At 52.3% G+C, this 15,473-nt stretch overlaps 1 protein-coding gene across 1 annotated transcript in view; it reads right to left on the bottom strand.

Annotated features, from left to right (window-relative positions):
- Positions 1-7,854, bottom strand: part of MBP (myelin basic protein) — a gene marked incomplete at its 5' end in the record, with an annotated part of 72,872 nt that extends 65,018 nt beyond the window's left edge. Inside the window, one exon of the mRNA XM_080714508.1 lies at positions 7,683-7,854. Coding sequence (XP_080570634.1) covers positions 7,683-7,854 — 172 coding nt within the window. The remainder of the gene's footprint in view (positions 1-7,682) is intronic.
- Between the last annotated feature and the right edge of the window lie 7,619 nt (positions 7,855-15,473).

Genomic DNA, 15,473 nt, shown 5'->3' with positions numbered 1-15,473 from the left:
ATCAAATTGCCATTAGGAGGAGACGTGGTATTATAGTCATCCAGTGCAGAGCTGGGGCTGAACACAGGAGGCTCTTCCTGCAGCAGGTGACTGAAACTGTCAGTGTGGCATCTGGAGGGCAATCTCCCCTCACATGCACACACAGACCCACACGCCCCACATGCGCACACCACACATGTGCACACACCACACATATGCACGTACCCTATGCATGTGCAGGTACCACACAGCACATACACAAGCAGGTAAATTTACATATGTACACATACACCCACACACAGGTGCACACACCACACATACCTACATATGCAAACACCACACTGTGTACACACTCATAAGCCCACACATGCACACGCCACACACATTCGCATGCAACACTCTAGTACAACCTCCATATGCACACAAGCACACCTGCATCCGTTCACACCCCCACGTGCACACACGTCACACACATACGCACTTCCCATAATACACAGAAACAAAAGATAGTTGTTCACGCCTGTATTCAAGCATATAAAAACAGCTCTTGCTTCCAAATTTAAAGGTTTAAAAGCAGATTGCTGAAGACAGAAAACACCCTGCAGAAGGCAGGCTCTGCTTTCAGGGTCTGGAGGGAACACACTTCCAGGCGGGATTCCCGGAGCCACAGGAGCTACCTAGAGGCAGACAAGCCTCACACAGGCTCATGGGCGCAGGCACGGGCGCATCGAGCAGCTGGAGGAGGCTGGTGATGAAACTCAGTGTCCATCCAACGACACCTGCCCACCGAGGGAGGGGCAGCTGCAGGGCACTCGCTGAGGCTCCACACCCCCCAATCCCGCGTCCTTCCCCAGAGAGAAGACCACCGCATCCGGCACGGAGACGTCACCATTGTCTCACGAGTAAACACTTGCTGTGTCCTTCTGGATACCTCCAGGTCCATCACAAGCAAATTAAAGTTTGAACTGAAAACGATTTCACAGCCACACTCAAATGTTTACCTGCCTTAGAGCTGCACCATGTAAAAACCCTGCTCCTCCAGCTTCCGCTCAACTCGACCTCCGTCCACCCTCCCTTCCAGCCAGGGCCCCCGAGACAAGTCAGCAGCACAGACGGAGGACGGAGCCATTAGGAAGCGTCCACAGGCGAGTAGGACATGACAGGAAAGCTCCCCGAGCCAGCTCGGAGCGAGCGGAGGATCAGGTTCCTGCTCGCAGGAATCAGCTGCTCCCTCCTGCAGCAGCCCCGCGTCCGTGGCCACCCCACTCCCCTGTGTCTCCCTGAGGCTTCGGAGGAGGCGAGAGAGCACATTCTGCTGTTTCTATAGCTTTACACCAAGAGCTGTTTTCATTTTTAGGCCATTTACATTGAACTATTGTTAAATTTATCATTTCTTTTTTTTTTTTTTTTTTTTGGTGGTACTGGGGTTCCTGGAAGCCCTTCTACCTCCGGGCTACACTCCCAGACCTATTTTATATTTTTGAAACAGGGTCTCTTAAGCCAGCGCGCTGGCCTCGATCCTTCTGCCTCCGCCTCCCAAGCGCGGGGATTACAAGCATGCGCCACCACACCCGGCTTTAAATATATCATTTCTATTTAACAACTTTTGCCCTCTAAAGTCAGCTGAGAATCAGCTGCTTGGAAATTGGGTTGCTGCTTCTGATAAACACAGACTCACTTCCAAACCAAAAAAAAAACAAAAACCCCAACCAAACCACTATAATGTGGGCTAAAGAGGAGAGGACGTGACTCACAGGATCGGAGTGCCCCTGGGGTTTTATGAGCCCTGAGTCTGACCCAGGCTGGGGAGTCTGTGTTTGGGGCCCTTCTGGACCTCGGTGTGACTCTGAGACCCACAGGCCCCGGCCTGGCTCTCCTGAGTGTCCTTCCACAGCCCCAGCGGAAGGGAAGGGCCTCTCTCCAAGGTGACAGAGGGCTTTACTCCAGCTGGCCAGAGGGAAGGGCTGGAGGCAGGAGCCTGGGCCTGTCTGTAGGTTATGGATTAGGCAGTGGAGGTTAGGGCTGGCTTGTGAGGCATCTGTAGCCCTAGGCACTGCTTCGTAATCAGCCAGCATTACAGTTAACAAGGGTTGCTGAGGGCTGGGCTTTGTTTGCTAATTACACCTTGTGTCTTTAATAATTACACTGCCCTCGGAGGCCTGCAGAAGTCCACCATTTACAAAGGCGGCTGTGCTCTCAGATTATCAGATGAAACACAATACCTGCTAATGGCCTTAACAGCCAGAGTGGACTTGTGGCCAGTTCTTCCCGTTGCAAGAGATCTTCTCCTTGAGCCCACTCCAAAAGCAAAAGCATTTCTGACTCAACACATGTGGGAACTGCTGTAAAGTGTAAGCATTGGAAGCTTAGAGTCAACGTCAAGAAGATACTCTGCACCAGGTCTATCTCAAGTCACCAGAACTACACCTGTGGCGCACCCCATCCCACAAGGGCACAAAGACTCTTTGGAGGAGGGGGAAGCAGGCCTCTTGTGTATTCTTATCCCGAACCTGGTTCTGTAAGACCAGTCTAGCTGGGGTGCTGTACACTGTACTCTGGTCTCAGACCCCAAGAGATGTCTCCGCTGGTCTTTACCCACTCTCAGTCAGATGCGGCTCCGAGGAGCTCAGAACCACTAGGCAGTTTAAGGAAGAGGATCTAGGAATGGCGAGTGTTAAAAGGAACCATTTGCTAAAGGGATGGAAACAGGGAAGGTCAATAAGACACAGGGTAACAATGACCAGACAGGAAACTTCAGCCCCTTCCTTGGACCATGGTGTAAACAAGCCCCAAGAGTGATCACCGGGCACCCGACCAGCAGACAACTGGCTCCAGGAGATTAGAGGGGCCCGCCCACCTGCAAAATGGAGATTCACATTAGGAATGGAAACTGGGCTAATTCCAACTAATCAAGAAAGGGCAGATGAACTACAGGAAAGGATAAAGCTCACCTCTCAAGAACATTTACTGTCTTTCAGGGAGTCCGCCGACTCTGGGGGGAGCTTCTATCTTCCCTTGACTTAAATAAATTTGCACACCCCTACACTCACCCTTCTATGGTCTGTTGACTTTGTTGTTGAATTTTGCAGACCAAGAACCCACTAAGAGGTGAAACCTTGCGTCTATCTAGCCAGATGTCCAGCTTGAGTTTTCTGCCACCGTTAAGTGGGTTACTGATTATTTGTGTGTTCTTGAAAGGTCTCTTTCAAAGGGTCCTGTCCTGTACGACGACGCAGTCTCTCTTCACAGGAGCTCAGTGACGTTCTGAAAGCGCAAAGCAGCTGGGCAGGGAGGCTTGTGAGAAGGTATCAGGCCTGGAAGAGGCCTGTGTGCTAATGCACTTCAGAATGCGCGTGGCTGGCACGCTGTCCTGCAGAGAAGTAAAGGGATGTGCTGCGCCCCGACTCCCACTGGGGCGTGCCCACGTGCATGCCTGCATTTGCTTTGTACGCTACGCTGGTCACTCCAGCTTCTGGCATTTGTGGCTGTTTGCCTTTGTTGGGATTTTCCCTTCTGAACACAATATTTACTTTTGAAGAAAAAAATGGATGACTTTGGGAAAAAAACCCAGATTTTTTCTTTTTTTTGCAGTACTGGGGGTGCAACCCAAGAACACTCTACCTTTAAAATACGCCCCCAGCCCTATTTTTTCATCTTTTTTTCTGATTGCAAGATCCTTTAAAAAATTTTTTTTATTGGTGCATTGCAGTTGTACATCTTAATGGAGTTCAAGATGGTAGACGCATACATGCATATATCACCCAATTAGCCCTTACCCAAATCTTACCCCATTCCCTCCCTGCTCCAGGGTCTCACTGAGTTACAGAGGGCCTCACTAAGTAGCTGAGGCTGGCTGCAAACTGCGATCATCCTGTCTTAGTCTCCCGAATGCTGGGATTACAAGCATGTGCCAGCACGTCCGCTACAATATTCATTTTTGGAAAAAAAATTTAGATGACTTTGGAAAGATCCCATTTTTTTTCATTGACTAAATGGAACTGACAACCATCTAGCCTGCTGGGAGAGCCCTGAGAGAGAGATGTACAGCCTTGGAGCCAACTGTCCAACAGGTGGACACTGAGCCTGTGGCTACTACATTGAAATTATATAAAATGCAGAATAATGCTCCAGTCCTCCAGCTGAAGTAGCCCTGTGCTGTGAGCCACGGGTCCCTGACCACTCCCACTCTGGGCAGCACAGAGAGGAAGCGTTCCTACTGGAATGCACATGTGCCACAGAGAGAGACGAGGACCATGGGTCAGTAATGCGTGGAGTGGACGCCAGAGTGTTGCCATCCTGGGCACCCTCTCCTGTTGAGGGGTGAGGGGGACCGTCCCCTTGGGGGACCTGTGGCTGGGGAAGGAGCAGGCGGGGCTTGGCTTCTGAAGGGTGTGGGCTGGGTGCGACTTCACGGTCCTGCGATGGTGAGGGTGAGTAGCCTGTCTCACGGTCACCTGCCTGCCTGGGAGGGGCGCACGCTCCCGCACTCACAAGTAGCTCGGCTAGCCAGCGTCCAGCCAGCCAATAAGCATCCCCGGGTCTGGCACAGGAGCCGCAGCCACCCCCATCAGCCCAGTCGGCGGCCCGCCCTCGCTGGCTCAGTTTCCCTGGGTAAAGGAGAGACGATGGCCTCCAACCCAGGGAGCTCAGACTGGCTTGGGTCTATTGCTTCTCCTTCCCAGGAAGGCAGGACAGGAGCCGAGCTTGCGGCCAGGTTAAGTAATCTGACGACATTCCGCGCTGGCGAAGGCACCTGCAGGCCCGTGGCTCCGTCAGGAATGGCCGGGAATGGCCACCACGAACCACAGCTGGGCCTCGCGGCTGGCACAGCCTGGCTTTACTGGAAGTAGTTTTTTTTTCTGTCAAAGCAAAAGATTTGATATTCATGTTGATGGAAAGCGCGGAGGTCTTTCAACGCCTCTGTGTATATTTGCAAACTACATGTCTCATTTCTCAGAATGTCATTCTTTCATCTGGAGTCTCCTGGGGAAAGAGTTGGGTTTGATGATAATCAAGTGTGCGAACAGACTGGCCAGGGGGACGGGCTCATCCCTGGAGGGGGCAGAGCACCCGCCTCGGGTTCCCATCTGCCCACACTGGGCTCTGTTGCACCGCCTAAGTCAGCAAACGGCGGGTGAACGGGCTCATCTCTCCCTGCAGGTCACTCTATTCTCAAATCAATAATTAGCACCTTCAAGCAGATGGAGCCTTCCTTGCACCCTCTCATAAATGAAGGAGGAGGAGGAGGAGGAGGAGGAGGAGGAGGAGGAGGAGGAGGAGCCTCCCAGTGCCACAGACAGAAACAGACCAAAGCCTTGGACCCTCATGGAATTTTTCTCTCCTGGTTCAAGTTTAGCTGCTCGCCCAGGCCACGCAGCATCGCAGAGCACACAGCTGGAAGAAGCAGCGAGTGCTGTTCACATGCTTAACGGAAATGAGCTCCGGTGTGTAAAAACCACCCACAGGAACCATCACTGTTTAAGTTCCCAGTTTCCGATTTGTTTTAAATCATCACGACTTTAAAAATTAGGCTTCAGGAAAGAAGGCAGAGGGAGGGGCTCCCCCATGGCCTGCCCTTCTCACTCCGACCAGAGGAAACAAACGCAGGCTCTGCTGGCGCTTTACAGAGCCAACCACAGGAAGGAGGCAGCAGCCGCAGGCGGCCGCCATTCTGAGCCCTGAGGGGCCACAGTCTGCTGCTCTCGCTTTCGCTTTTGCTGAGGCTAGATCCTCCTTCTGTAGAGACGGCCTCCAACCAACCGTGTTCTTTACAGTAAGTACGGCACAAGCGTCAATGTTATTACGCATCATAATGGCGAAATGACCAACAGGATGGTCTCAATATTTGGTCAATAATGCGCCACCCCCACTAAGTACGTGCCATTCGTTTACACAGTGAGAGATCACGGAGGCAAGAAACGAGGTAATCCTGTCCGTGGCTTCCGCTCCGTGCTACTGCAGACGCAGGAAGGGTGTGCAGAGTTCAGCGCTGTTTTAAAGCACGTCTGCGAGTGGGTGGGTGGGTGGCGGCATCCTCAGCATCTAGACGCTCCAGAGCTCTGCCTTTTGTCTTGAGTTTGCAGCACGCATGGTTTAATATTGAGTTCAAGTATGGTGCCCAGGAAACTGAACAGTTCCCCGGCTCCCACCAAGCCAGGGTGGTTTCTGTGCAATGCCGGGTACATTTACTCCTCGTCTGAAATGACTCCCAAGCGGTGGAGAAGGAGTGGGAGGCCAAGGAGCCACTGGCCATGTGAGGTCCATGTGACCACCATGTGCCCAGGTGACTCCAAAGGACGCAAGGGCCGCAGGGAGGGGCAGCCCCAGGCTAGAGACAACGCAGACGCCGAGAAGGGGCAGCCATGTGCAGGTGTGGGGCTGGCGGGCCCTGCGCCTGAAGTTCAAGTCCAGCTCTGACTGGCTGCTGAAATGGTTTTTTTTTTTTTTTTTCCTTTTTGGTACTGAGGATGGAACCCAGGGGTATTCTATCTCTGAGCTACAGCCTATTGCTACACCCCCAGCCCTATTTTTCATTCTTTATTTGGAAACAGGGTCTCATTGAGTTGCAAAGGGGCTCACTAAGTAGCTGAGGCTGTCCATGAATCGCGATCCTCCTGTCTCAGCCTCCCAAATGTTGGGATTATACGCGTGTGCCACCACGCCCGGCTTGGGATGGATTTTACTTGCATTTACCCCCCTTTTTTTTATCTGTACTTGCCAATCTTTCTACCAAGAGACAGGTAGGGTGTGTGGGGACAGAGAGCAGTGGAAAGTCTGGTCCCTGCAGCCAGTAGGTAGTAGGGCTGGGGTCAGGCTGTACGCGAAGGCCTGTCTCCTGGGGTAGGAGGGTTTGCCCCAGAGGACCAAGGCAGAGGGAGGAGCGGGCACCTGGGCTTTGGAGGCCCCTGTGTGGCGTCTGCATCTGGGCTCCCTGCTGACAGCTCCTGGGGACTCAGATGTGCAGACAGGGCCAAGCACCGTGTACAAGGAGGGACCCTGGGCTGCGCTGTCCCAGGCGGCTGGCTCAGAGCGAGACTCTGGTTTAGTGTAGCCAGTTCCCATCCTCCTGCTACCCAGGGGACTCAGAAGTGTTCTCCAGCTCCTGGCCACCAGAGGAGAAGCCAGCGCTCACTCAGGGGTAGAGAAAAAGGGGGCCGATACGTGGAGTTAGGGATTTGAGCTGAGAGAAAATCCCATGGGTTTCATGAATTCCCTTGTCACCCCAGTACGAGGGAGGCTGAGGCAGGAGGATAGGTTTGAGACCAGCCTCAGCAACTTAGGGAGCCCCTCATCAACTCAGCAGGACCCTGTTTTAAGTTCAAAAAGTAATAAAACGGGAGCTAGGGGTATAGCTCAGCAGTAGAATGCCTTCGGGTTCAATCCCCAGCACCAAACAGATAAACTGTCATGCTCTTTCAAGGCAGCAGTTGCTTTAGACAGTGTCACATCTGGGAATAGCACTGAGAAACAGGGTGTGTTGAAGAAATCAAAGCCTTTGTGTATGTGAGCAAGGGCGTTTTAGGCTGTCTCTGGTCTGTGGGAACCTCAGGCAGCGCAGACAGGCTGCCCACCTTGTCTTCCCCTCCTCTGTCCTCCATTCCTCTCTCTCTTTTTCTCTCCTCTTTCTCCCCCAGCTGGTTTCCTCCTACCGGAACATGCAGTCTTCCTGAGCCAGTTGCCAATGACAACCAGTGAGCACTAACCGCTAGGACCAGGCTCCACCAGCTCGAGGGGCTGCTTTGCTAACGCCGCCTCCACCTGCGCTGCGCCGGGGCTCTGTGTTTGCGTCTCGGGGCCACGCGCTCGATCCGCGCCCAGGCTTACCTTGCCCGCCTTCTCCACAGCGGCCTCTCGCTTTGCCACATGGTTCCCCATCCTGAGCTGGAGGGACCTTCAGAACCTGAGTGAGAAGGAGACAGGAAACGGCATTAGCCTGGAGGCTGGCGATTTTAATTTTCGATGTTGGTTTTATATCAGAACAGGAACAGCAACTCCGTGAGACATATATAATGCTCCTTTTTTTTTTTTTTTTTTTGGTGGTGGCACTAAGATGGAGCCCAGGGGTATTCTACCTCTGAGCTCCACCCCAGACCTGTTTTATTTTTTATTTTGAAACAGGGTCTCCCTAAGTTGCAGAGGGCCTCACTAAGGTGCTGAGGCTGTCCTGGAACCTGAGATCCTCCTGTCCCAGCCTCCCAAGTTCTGGGATAACAAGCGTGCGCCACCATACCCGGCTCTAAGGCTCACTTTTGAGAAGAGAAAATCCAAAAGCCCCAGAACACAAGAGACACGCCCAAAGTCCTCTTCTTAGCCAAGGCCACTGTCCTTCAATCCCATGGCGAGAGCCGGAGAACAGAAGAGCACCAGGGTCCAGATTCTGTTTGGACTCAGACACGCTCAGCCCACGCCCTCACCTGTTAAAGTGTCGACCTGCCCCAAGCAGTGCCGTGGCTCCCTCCTACACAGCTACATATATACACAGGCCACACCTCATGACCGGGCGCAAAGCAAGGCGGTGAGCTCGGCCGGCAGAGGAGCGCCCCACAGGCTTCTAAGGGAAGAAGGAAGAGCCCACAGCTACTGTGTCAAAGAGCCTGTGTGGCCGCAGGAAGGCAGGCGTCAGGTGGAGGCTGCTTATCAGACAAGCATCCAAGGAATGTGTGGGCTTTGAGGGAGGTGAGGGTGAACAGGCCGAGCCTGCGCCCTCAGTGCATCTTCTGGCCCAAACTTCAGCAACAGATGCATGCTTTTTTTTTTTTTAACTTTTTTTCCCCCAAAAAAAACACAGAACTAAAGAATTTAGGCAAACCCATTCCAAACAAATTGCACATCCTGCCCTTTCTGGACCTGCGGGGACTGTGAGGCGGATGGTCAGCTGAGGGCCACCTGCCCTGCGGGCCTCCGCTCCGTCACCTCACAAGACTCTGACAAAAGGGTCATTTTTCATGATGCTGCGCACTTCTTAACCATGTGAGCACCCACCCCCCTGCTGTGCCCAGGAAAAGTGAAACCATCAGTCACCTTCAAAAATGGGGAAGGGGGAGTATTATATAGCCTGAAGAAAAGGCACACTTGGTTCCTTAAAAATTATTATTATATTTTTTTGGTACTGGAGATTGAACCCCGGGGCAATCTACCAACTCTGAGTCACGTCCCCAGCCCGTTCTGCCTTTTATTTTGAAACAGAGTTGTGCTAAGTTGCTCAGGCTGGTCTCAAATCTGCAATCCTCCTGTCTCAGCCTCCAGAGTCCTGGGATTACAGGTGTGTGCCACCATGTCAGGCTCAGAAGTCATTCTTTTGAGAAGAGAAATGTCCAACACCTCACTTTCTACTTCCCCTACCCTAGGTGCCTTTTGGTGACTCCTGAGGGCCACTGGGGGCCTCTTCTCAGGAGGACACTGTCATGTCGCAGGCCTGGAAGACGGTTGAGAAGGCGCGAGGCTGCTGCTCGGGTCAGGCTCTGCGCCGGGCCCACAGCCCAGGCTGGATGTCCAGGGGGCCTCTGCGCTCCAGCTCCAGCCTCCAAGCTGAAACCCAGTTATCTGGTTTCAGGAGAGTGGGAAGTGCTAACAGCCCAATTTCCAAGCACGGCAGTGTTGTGAGGCATGACAGGGACATTTCCTCTGTGTCACCCCTTTAATCCTCACAGAAAGTAACCTGATGTTAAGCAGACAGCGATTGCCCCTTCTGGCTTCCTGGCCCTACTTAACAAAGGGAGCAGCTTCAAAATAACCAGTCTGCTGGGTTTTCTTGTTCCTGGTTTTTCAGGCTTTTCTGCTGGGCCCTGGGCCCTTGCTCTAATTTATGCAATAAAACGTTGCTCCATTCTCAAAGTGAAAACGCAGCCAAGTAAGATCTCCCGGAGGTGGCTGTTTTGCCCTCTGCTCACATCTCAGGGCCGCAGTGCTGGGAGCTGGACTCCTCGGGCAGCCGGCTGTGACCCTCAGATGCGCACACAGGGCGGGCGGGCGTGGCTTCACCTCCCTGGGATCCCAGGCAGAGGGACTGTGAACGCAGGCGCCAAGGGACTCCAAGCGAGCAAGGTGCTGATGGCGCTCCAATGAGTCCAAGACACGAATCTAGTGACGGTGGGGACACTGCCAGCCGGGGGGGATCAGGGCAAGTTCCCAAGGTCGTGGAAGGGACGGAATTAGCAGTGCTCTGATTCGTGCGATATTCAAAGTGCATGGCAGCCCTTGCAGGTAATTTCAGGTCCACTGTGATTCCATCCCTTCCTTCTTGATTTGTTTAAATTGAACCACCAAAAAACCAAACAGACAAAAAACCTTGATGGAGTAAACCTCTCATAGAGAAATGGAGGTTTGGGGCATATATGGTACTTTACTTGATAAGAATGGGGAGGGGGGAGATCTATTACAGCTATTATTGGTGTATGCCATCATGCCAGGCTCAAAAGTCATTCTTTTGAGAAATGTCTGCAGATTGACAGATATTGGTTTTGGTGTGTTGGGTCTGAACAAGAATGGGTGTGCTCCTTGTGAGACGTGGGCCTGAATGCTGGGAATCTGGAGCCTGTCCTTAACCTCACTTTAACTTCATGCAGTGCTATTTTTACTAAATATTGAGACCTCACAACGTGCATATAATATATAGAATAAGAACACACTGAACATCTGTGGATCTACCTTTCTGTTTAGTAAAAAAGCACTGATTTGTTCAAAGCCAAACACAGGCAAAAGTAGCTAACTTCCTTTAGTTAAGCTGGAGACCCAGATGTTGGGCTCCTCGCCTGTCTTGGCAAAGAGAGGCTCAGATGGAGCCCGACCTCTCCAACGCCCCCCTGCCTGGTGTTACCTCCAACTCGCTCCCCTCACCTCCTCGACACCGTCCACCCTCACTCCCGTCCTTCCCTCATCTCCTCACTCCATCTCACCAAGTTTGCAGCCACCAGATCCAGATGTGACGTTCCCTCCCCGGGAAGAAATTCCTCAGGACGTTTTGCCAACTCTAATAGTGAGGGACATGTGTTTTGGGAGTGGACAACAGAAAGCCATCTGGGGACCAAGGGCCCTTGAAGCATAGCAGAACCCAGCCACAGGCACCTAACTGCTCCAAATGGACTTGTTCTGACGAAACCTTTCCTGCATGCGCTTCACAGCAGAACTCCAGCTTTTGCTCGGGATGACTGGTTTTCACCAATATTTAAAAATCTCAAGGCTGCTGAACCCAGAATCAATTGAAAGAATCAAAGTACAGAGCAGATTTTTAAATAACTTAGTTAGAGCCAGGCGTGGTGGTGTACACCTGTGACCCTAGTTCTTGCGAGGCTGAGATGGAAGGATTGCAGGTTCAAGGCTAGCCTCAGCAATTTAGGGAGATCTTGATTCCAAATAAAAAAATAAAATAGGGGGCTAGGGTGTAGCTCAGAGGTAAAATGCCCTGAGTTCAATTCACATGCCATACACAGTTCTGGCCATACACATGAGGACAGGCAAATGGCCTCATCAACTCCATCCCTCACCCTGGGCAGGCTCTGGAGATGGGGAGCCACAGAAGGCAAGGTGGCACCTACCCAGCCCCCAGAAGGCAGCGCAGCATGGAGAGGCTTGTGGACCAGAGCAGACACCTGTTTGAGGTCATCCTTATTTTATTCTATCTCTGTAGTCAATCAAATTAAAAAGGAAGCGAAAACTACAGGGAAGGCACAGTGTGTGCAGGAAACCAGGCGACTCAGCCTCAGCACGGCAGAGAAGACGAGGGCAAGGGAGGACGTCGAGACTACTGGGGACTGCTGAAGACGTCTGGGCCCCACTTCCGATTTCTACACTGCTGAGATTTCCAGCCGAGGGGAGAGCTGAAAGTTTTGACGGTGTTTTCAGGATTATCGACACTTAGCTCAGCGAGAGGGCTCAGATTGAGTGCATGCGGAGTGAGCTGGCAGCCCTCATGTCCTGGGAAGCAATCCAGTTTTAACCGGCATGTTCCCATTTTCTTGTTTTGTACTGGAAATTGAGCACAGGAGTGTTTTACCTTTAAGCTGCACCCACAGCCCTGTTTTATTTTTCTGTGTTGAAGCAGGGTCTCACTAAGTTGCTAAACACTGAGGCTGGTCTCTCAAAGCAGCCTTCCAAATCCTGGGATGACAGCCAGGCATCACCACGCCCAGCACACACTCCTATTTTTAACAACAGGCTCCCAAAGCAGCTTTGGTACTCTTCAGTGGTACCCTGGTGGAGCCAAGAGGAATGTGCATGGATGAAATGCACTCACCTCGTGGATGCGGGGAGAGGGGCAGGCACAGTGCTTTATCTACTTCTGCCCCATCAGTAGCTCTGACTTTCCAAAGTGTAATGAGGGCAGGGAGCCCAGTTCCATCTGGTCAACCTCAGGCCAGACAAACTCCTCTGAGCCTCAGTTTCTTGTAAAGTAGAAGCAATAAAGCTCCCTCCTGGCCCGAGGTGAGAACAAAACAGGAGGTCTGTCAGAGCCCGTGAGGGCTCAGGCACCCAGGGGCTGCTGAGGGCTGGGCGGGTCAGGTCAGGCCTGGGGCCGGGCTGTGCAGAGGGCTCTCCTGCTCCTGCGGGCCTCTCCTTCTGCTGAGGCCAGCATTAATGGGGCAGGTAGGGAGTAGCTGCCCTCCACCATCAGCAGGTATTTTAGAGTGTGCACCTCCTCTCAGACTGAAGAGACCAAGAGCATGGAAAGGGGGGAAGACGTTAGCACCGTGGGAGCCCAGGAGCTCCGCCATGCCATCAGCCCAAAGTCAAAGCCCTGCTCCCCAGACAACCAGGCACAGGGTGTGACCGGGGCGACGGGTGCTAGCTCCAGCCCACGCGACCTGTCTGGGTGGTAGGAGGGGAGGAAAGAGAAAGCTGAATTGAGATGCGAGACAGCCGTGCCCCCACTTAGGAGGAGCTCCGAGTATCAGAATGCAGATGTGGCTGTGTCCTTCGGGTGGGACTTACAGGCCCAAGGGACACTGTGAAGTCCTATGCAGAGAGACATCACCTGGAGCTGCCGCAGAGAGCAGCCTGCAGATGTGGTCACCCCCAGCTCCCCGTCCTGAAGCTGCTGGCACTTGAGCAGGAACATGGGTGCTGTCCAAGGTCAAGCGCAGGATGGCGTGGGGGTGATTGTGTGCTGGCTGCCTTGCAGGGCACGTGTGGGCTCACTAGTGCACACATGACATACGCTCGCGCCATGCACGCTGGACTCCGGTCCACCGGTCACACCCGGATGATTTGCACACCTGCATATTTATGTGGCTTTGAGCTTGGTGTTTATGGAATGATTTGTGTGTATGGAACTGGGGATTGAACCCAGGGGCATTCTACCTCTGGCCTACACCCCCAGCCCTATTTTTTATTTTGAAAAAGGGTCTCACTAAGTTTCGGAGGGCTTCACTAAGTAGCCATGGCTGGCCATGAACCTGCGATCCTCCTGTCTCAGCCTCTCAAGTACTGGGATTACAGGTGTGCGCCACCATGGCAGGCTGCAATAATTTTTTTTTTTTTTTTGCCCACGTTCATGAGCAGTTCTAAAACAAATGTTTCTATGGAGATATTGAGATTATTATTTTTACAATAGATTGCTTCATCCTTCATATTTCTATGACCCTTTTAATGTAGCAATCACCCTGGAAGCCTCATCCCGTTTTATAGTTGAGAAACTAAAGTTCAGAGGAGGGCTGAGCCAGGCTACGAGTGAGCCTCTAGAAATAGACTTCAGTTAAAAACGGGGTTCGCTTGAAGCCAATGAATGCGTCCTCTGTGGACAAGCCCCACTATGGTAGGTCTAAGGTACACACCCCAGAGTCGTTAACGCAGTAGAGAGAAGGCCTTGAGAAAATGCATGAATAAGCCCCGCCTTAAACACACGCGCGCGGATATGCAAGTTTTATGATGAAAGCACCACGACTGTCTGCACTCGCTGCCTTCGGTCACGTCGTGCAGCAGCAGCGGGTAACAAGCGACAGAGGAACTGTGGGTTTCAGTCCATGCCCGCCGGTGCTCAGTCCTCTGGGCCTCTGCTCTATTCTGCTCACATCCTATGGAGACTGAAAGAGTGTGTGTCTTGTGTCAACAGCTGCCTTATTTATGATCTCGAAGTAGAAGAGAATTTATTTTTGAGAGGCGCATCTTACGGCTGATCATGTGGTTAGTCCTGCATATGGAGGCAGAGGTGAACCGAGCGAAATCTTTGAGATTGGCTCAAAGATTTTACAGAGATCACACTAGTCTAGTATGGGATGCCTTTTCTTTTTTAAAATTTAAGTCCAAATGCCAAGGAATATATTTTCTTTCTTCATATGGATCAGGGATCATACAAACTATGACCCATGGACCAAATATTTACAATTTCCCATAAATAAAGTTCTGCTGGGGCCGGGCTGCAGCCCCTGCTTGCTTTCCATGGCTCCGGCAAGCGTGCCGAGGTGAGTAATTGCAGTGGAGACTTGGTGGCCCAAACTATTTACAATCTGATCCTTTACAGCCAAGAGTTTCCTGATCTCGGGTACAGATAACAGCAACCTTTGAAAACTGCCAAGCAAATCGGATTGTGAACTCTTGTTTGGGTTAAAGAATAGCTCTCCCATGCATGTGCATCAGGGACCTTCTCTCCAACCTTCCCGCTTCCTTTAGCCAGAGAAGCGCCCGCCAGGCACATCTGCCAACAGAGCACCCAGCTAGGCACCACATTTCTCAGCATCTCTTGCAGGCGCACATGGCTGTAACCTAGCAATGGCTTTCTGTGTTTAGCAAAGGCTTAAGAAATGCTCATTCTATGGCCACTTCATGACTAAATTGAAAATAAGATTCCTTAGGTGGGCGTGGAAGTACTCACTTGTAATTCCAGTATTTGGGAGGCAGAGACAGGAGGATTGACAGTTTGAGGACGGCCTCAGCAACCTCATCAACCTAGTGAGGCCGTTTCAAAAACCAGTAGGGCTGGGGGCGTGGCTTGGAGGTAGAAATGCCCCTGGGTTCAATCCCCAATGCCACAAAAAATGTCTTTCTGTTTTTGTAAACTATAAGCGTGTGCCTAGGTAGGCGCAGACGATCCACTGCAGAGCATACACATTGTGATTAACTTTAGGACTCTATCTAGGGGCCTCCGCTTCCTCAGGACGCCCGTGGTGTCAGCATATACTGATCCTGGCAGAGCCTCAAATCCCACCACGTGGCACCTTCTGCCTGCAGTCCTTGCTCTTTAAACCCCTAACACAGCCTTCTCACCACTCCCTGCGCTCTGTTCTTAGCCAGCAGGGCCATGAGTCGTTTAGACTTCAGAAGGTCTCTGATGCCCTGTGGCTACAGTCCCTGTGCCTGGACGCCTTCCCTGAGCTCTGTGGTGACTTGAACTTGTTCCTGGAGCCTGGCCTTGCCTGGCACGGAGACAGGGCTCCCTGCATTTCCCCTGTGAGGATGGGTATGCCAATTCTGTGGGTAGGCCCGGGGACCACAGAGGGCTGGGGGAGTGCGGCTGCACCTGGGAGGAGACGTGGGGAAGAGCGCTGGCGTGTCCATGTCAG

The sequence above is a fragment of the Muscardinus avellanarius genome, assembly GCF_963383645.1.
Source record: "Muscardinus avellanarius genome assembly, chromosome: 17".
NCBI lineage: Eukaryota > Metazoa > Chordata > Mammalia > Rodentia > Gliridae > Muscardinus > Muscardinus avellanarius.
Note: the sequence above shows the minus strand (reverse complement) of the source record. Positions and strands in the feature narration are given on the sequence as shown.